The sequence below is a fragment of the Charadrius vociferus genome, unplaced genomic scaffold (genome assembly GCF_000708025.1).
Source record: "Charadrius vociferus isolate BGI_N301 unplaced genomic scaffold, ASM70802v2 scaffold838, whole genome shotgun sequence".
Taxonomy (NCBI): domain Eukaryota; kingdom Metazoa; phylum Chordata; class Aves; order Charadriiformes; family Charadriidae; genus Charadrius; species Charadrius vociferus.
In genome coordinates this window covers 720,383-726,105 of record NW_009649487.1, presented here as the reverse complement: position 1 = coordinate 726,105, position 5,723 = coordinate 720,383, and the positions used below count along the sequence as shown (strand labels likewise).

General features: G+C 57.5%; 1 protein-coding gene across 1 annotated transcript in view; it reads left to right on the top strand.

Annotated features, from left to right (window-relative positions):
• The window catches only part of IGSF21 (immunoglobin superfamily, member 21), a 34,537-nt gene extending 30,140 nt beyond the window's left edge, over positions 1-4,397 (top strand). The window contains exons 7-11 of the mRNA XM_009889998.1: positions 5-299; positions 3,595-3,680; positions 3,909-4,101; positions 4,199-4,237; positions 4,324-4,397. Coding sequence (XP_009888300.1) covers positions 5-299; positions 3,595-3,680; positions 3,909-4,101; positions 4,199-4,237; positions 4,324-4,397 — 687 coding nt within the window. The remainder of the gene's footprint in view (positions 1-4; positions 300-3,594; positions 3,681-3,908; positions 4,102-4,198; positions 4,238-4,323) is intronic.
• The last annotated feature ends 1,326 nt before the right edge of the window (positions 4,398-5,723 follow it).

The window sequence follows — 5,723 nt, the reverse complement described above, 5'->3', positions numbered from 1 at the left end:
GGGGGGGGGCGTGCTTCTAGCCCGGGCGGCCCCCCGGCGGGGGCTGGCGGCCGAGCGGGGTCCCGTCACCGAAACCATCCCCGAAACAGTGGTGAGCCGGGAATTCCCGCGGTGGGTGCACGTGGCGGAGCCCATCTACTATTTCCGTCACACGCACGCACCCGTCAGCGACGGGACGGTGGAGGCGCGGGCCACCCTCACCTGGACCCTGAACCCCCAAATCGACAACGAGGCGCTCTTCAGCTGCGAGGTGAAGCACCCGGCGCTCTCCATGCCCATGCAGTCCGAGGTGACGCTCGGTAAGCGCCGCCGCTGCGGCTGAGTTTGGGGGGATTTCTTGGGGTTTTTTGCATTCTTTTCCAATTTGCGCAATTTTTTTTTATTGTGTAAATTTTTTTTCAATTTTTTTTCTTTCTTTTGCAATTTTTTTTCTTTCTTTTGCAATTTTTTTCTTTCTTTTGCAATTTTTTCTTTTTTTTTCCTTTTTGGCTTCCTTTTTTTGCACTTTTTGCACTTTTGCTTTTCTTTTGGGGGTTTTCAGGCACTTACAGGTTACAGTGGGATGCCACATAGAGCTGCGTGGTGGGAGGAAGGGGTGATGCCGGGGTTCCCCGAAAAGTAGGGTTGAGGGCAGCGGGTTTTGGGGGAGGCGGGGGGGATGTCATCAGGCAAAAGAAAAGGTTTGCTGTGTGTTTTAGGGGAGACAGAGCGTGGAGGGGCTGTGTGGGGCGGGAGAGGGTGCAGGGGGGAGGAGGGCAAGGGCAGTTTGGGGGGGCTGAGCCCGGGCTGGGTGCTGGCAATAGGGGTGTTTGGGGGGGTTGTCCTGGGATCTGCGGGGTGCAGAGCCCCTCGTGCATGGGGGAGGTAAGGAAAGAAGCTGTGGGGCTGCTGCCCCCCAAGTCCTCATAGCCTCAGGGTGCCCCATAGAGGGGAGTGAGCCCTGACCCTGCAGAGGGGGGGTGCAGAGGGCCCCCCCAGCCGTGTGGGACGCTATAGTGGGGTTTGTTGGGTTGATATAGGGCTGGGGTTGGGAGGAGACTGTTGAATCATGGTGTGGGGGTTTGGGGTGATGTCCGACGGTGGGGTGGGTGGGGGTGGGGGGGGCTGTGCTGCATGAAGGCCCCTCTATGAGAAGGGAATGGGTGTTTGCATGTAGAGGGGGGGCATAGGACTGGGGCAGGGGGGACAACAAAGGGCTGGTTTGGGGGGAGCCAGGGCTGCGTGGGGTGTAGGCACGTGCAGGGAGAGGGGTGTTAAAGCCGGGGGTGGGGGCTCTGTTGGGGGGACCGGCTGTTTGGGGGATATTTGCCTTGGTTGCCTGCAGGGCAGGTGGGGAACTTGGTAGCCCCTTAATGTTACCTCCTATGGGGTGTAACTCCGGGAGGGGATGGGACGGGACGGAGGAGCTCCCCTGGACTGGGGTCATGTTGGGGTGGGGGAACACCCTTACTCCATAGTGATGTCGCCTCCATCCATCTATACCCCATCTCAGGAGACCTGAGGACATGCCATCACCCTTGTTGGCCATCACCACCCAACTCATCCCAGCGGGGATTGCTCGGGAGAGGCCAGGTTGGCCTCTGCACAGGGGCAGCCTGTGGGGCTGGTGAGGCCCCAGCTGCGATGGGGTGGTGAGACTGAGGTCAGGGCTGCCCCATTCGCTCCCCGCATGCCCAGGACCCTAGAAAAGCAGAAGCTCCCCAAGTTAACCTTGAGAGCTGGTGAGCAGAGTAGGTAGTGGGGCCTTGCCCCCAGGTAAGGCTGCGGCTCCACTACCTTCTCCTGGCTCCCCATCAGAAGAGGCTGAGCTCTCCACCAGGGTGGCCCCAGCTTCAGGGCACCCTCCTGGGCAGGTTGCTCTGGCCTTCCTCCCTTTGAGCCAGGTGGAGAAAACTGGGCTTTGCTCCTGGCCAAGTAGGGCACTTGGCTCACTGCGTCAGCAATGATGCACCATCTCCTGGAGAGCTTCGCCTCGTTGGCTTTCCACCCGTCTTTGGCGCGGGCTTCAGTGTGCACAAGCCTCTCGGCGCTGGTGCTCCGTCTCTTTTCCTTCAGCTCATCAACCACCTCAATTAGTGGGAGGTTGGCAGCAATGAGGAGGTCAACGGGAGGTTGGCAGTCAACAAGAAGGGCAGCAGCTCTCTTGCTAATAGATGGCCCTCCATTATCTGTTCCTCCCCACTGAGCATTAAAGCTCTCTCCCAGCATACAATTGGCCAAAAAATAACGTAAGTCCTGCATTTTCACATTTTCTGCAGCTTTGGTGTCCACTCTCTGGGCCTCCCCATGAGGCCAAGACTTTGATGGCTTCCTGCTTCGTCCCCAGTAGCTCCAATACCTGTAATGGCAAAGCCCACCCTACACAGCCCGCACAAATCCACAGCTCTCCTCATCCCCCAGGATGCCTCCAGCCTGTGCACCTCAATGGGCACCCCACCACCACCATCCACACCCAGTTTTTTGGCACCCTCACAGCAGATCGCCCCATTTACCCCCTCCCTATCTATAAATAGTATATATACACTATATATACTCTCAATAAAAGCCGCATTGAAACCAAGACAAACCATTTGCTTTGGTAGAGAAAGCACTCTTTCAGTACAGACCCCAGCACGGTGTAATCACCCGCAGCCCATCACCCCTGCTTTAACACCAGAGGGCCAGATCCTGCGTGGATACTGCAGTCCAGGAGCACAGCCGTGGTCTCTGGTGCATGTCCATGCTCAGCATCCTGCGACATGGATGCCCTTTCTGAGGGCGACCACCCGCTGGCACAGACCAGTGTGTTCTCTGGTGGCTCTTTGTCCCTTTGTTGTGCTGTGGTGGTGGCCAGGCTCAGCCTGTCCCATCTACAGCGGCACTTGGGTGAGACACCCGCTTTCGGCAAAGCACGACCCCCTTCCTGCCCATTTTTCCCCTTGAACCTGCAAAAGGCTCCTTCCGTGCCAAGCCCAGGCACCTCCTGGGGTTGTCCCGTCCCACCCATGGCCCAGGAGGAACATCCACGCAACCCTGACCCAGCTGGGAGCAAAGAGCAGACCCGGTGTGGTGTCATCCCAGCATGGCTGGTTGCATCCCTGCAATGCACCAGGCAAGGGCACCCCAAGTCTGGTGTGGGAAAAGAGGTCCCCTCCTCTTTACAGGGCTGTCCTTGGCAGCAAGGCTTCGTGGCTGTCTCCCATGCTAACAGCGCTTGTGCGTGACTCACCAAGGCCACCTTGTCCTGGGGCTGCTTTTCCGAGGTGTCCATCTCCATGGCTTCGAACCAGCCTGACCCCTCTTGACCCCTGTTTCTGAGCAGAGAGGGGCTTCATTAGGACATATGTTCTTCACCACCAATGCATCCCATTACAGTCACCCATCAATCTTCCCGTTCATCCGCCTGTGGGATCCTTGCCTCCCTGTCTGTCAGTCATTTGGACGTCCGTCAGCTTGTCCATCAATCACTCAGCCATCAGCCCCATCGGCTGGCACACACTGCCGCCCCCTTGCCACGATTGTTCATCAAACCATCATTAACCCTGGCCAAGGGCACCCAACAGCACTGGAACCCCTTGCTCGGCTGATGTTCCTTCTTGTCCCCTTCCCTTGCAGTTGCTCCCAAGGGCCCGAAGATCACGATGACCCCTACAAGAGCCCGTGTTGGAGACACTGTGCGGATCTTGGTGCAGGGCTTCCAGGTCAGCATCCCCATCCATCCCCATTGCTGTGGAGCGATGTCGTGCCAACGGACAACCTTGCATCCACACCAGCCCTTTATGGGGTTGGCTTGGTGGCCTTGGGTTGTCTATCGTGGTCCCTACATTGGTGCACCCCTCAGCATTTGGGTTGTACCCTGTCCTTGCTCCAGTTGCGAGACGGGGTTTGCTCACCCCCTACACCCATCTGACAGCCCCATCTCCCCACAGAATGAAGTCTTCCCTGAGCCCCTTTTCACCTGGACCCGGGTGGGGAGCCGGCTCCTCGATGGCAGCGCCGAGCACGATGGCAAGGAGCTGGTGCTGGAGCGGGTGCCGGCTGAGCTCAACGGCTCCATGTACCGCTGCACCGCCCAGAACCCCCTGGGCTCCACCGACACCCACACGCGGCTCATCGTTTTTGGTACGGTGGCACCGTGGGGGGGTGACCCCTCCCTCCATAAATCCTCACTGACCTCCCCCCCAGTAAAACTGTCTCTCTGCTATTTCTTTCCCATTAGAAAACCCAAATATTCCCAGAGGAACAGAGGACTCCAACGGTGAGTATTGGTGACCCCATCCTAGTTCGAACCCAAGCGGTGAGACGTGGCTCCCTAAACTCCATCCCCTTTCTCCTCCTGCCCAGGTTCACTTACCAGCCACTGCGGCTTCAGACTAGTTTTGGCGCTCACCCTAACAGTGATCCTGGAGCTAACGTGAAGCTTCGCCTGCCTCTTCCTCCTCCTCCTCTTCCTCCGTACGGCTCCACCTGGCATTTACACCTCCGTCAATCGGTTCTCTTGCTCTCTTTTTTTTTTTTTCTATACTATTTACAGTCTCGGTCTCTTTCTGTCTGTGTCTTGGCTTCCTCAGACAATTTAATTAAAAGGAAAAAGAAAAATCTCCCCTGGTAGAAGGTTGTGCTTAATGTTTTGCCTTGCGCTGGGGTACCCAGAACCATTTTGGGGTACCCGCAGGCTTTGCAGGGTCTTGGAGGGGGGGAGCGTCTATTATGCAAGGGCCAGATTTCCCCTGGGAAAATCCATTTACACTATTCCCACTGCACCGAATTGCTCCAGGTCTCAGCTCCCCAGGGTAGGGACCGCACGTGTCCCCAGCGTGAGGGCTGTTGGGGACGAGTCCTACACGTGGACGATGACGCTGGGAGCCCAAAAGCTGCGGATCACTGGCCTTATACCCCAGGACCTTGGTTGGGGCAAATCGGCTTTGCTGGAAGACGGGCACTGTGCACGACACGTCCCAGGCTGGACGGTCAATGTCTAGTGACAGACGGCTCCCAACCCCAAATGTCAGCGCTCACACATGAGCGGGCAGCACGTGTCCCGTCGGGCAGTGCCGGCGCGGAGGCACCAGCCAAGTTGAAAGCACTGCACCCACGTTTGGTCCATGCCACCCTCCCCATCCCTCTTGGCTAATTGTCACCATGGAAACAGATAAAGGCGCGGCATGGCCAGATCCTGGCCATTCCTACAGTACCCTGTGCCGCCGGGCACACCCCAGTACAGCGTTAATCCTGCTGCAGGATGGCTCTTTGCAAAAAAAAGGTGGTTTTGGCTCAATCCTGCCCAGTGCTGGGGGATACTGGTGGTTTGCCCGGCTGCTTTCCCTCCCCACGGTGCCCTGAGAGCATCCAGCCCCGGGCTGGGATCCCTGGGGAGTTGGTATGGGGAGAGAGGAGCCCGAGGACGGGGCTCTCCCCTGCCTTTTCCTCCGGGAACTCTTAATCCTAGAGGATTAGCCAGCAGCCATGTGGCGCTTCATCTTTGCAAAGCCCCGTACGAGTGCTAAGCATTATTATTACTATTATGATTAATTATTATTAAGCAGATTCAGTCCCTACCATGCTCCATTGCCAACCTCGCTGCGAGCGATTTCCTGCCCTCAAAGGAGCTGAACAAACACACGACGGCTCAGGAGTTTCTTTCCATACGCAATAATTTGGGCTGGCAGCAACGCAGGGGCAGACTGGGACTGACTGGGATGTAGGGGGCTCAGTGGTTCCGCTTTCATCCCGAAGCATCCGAG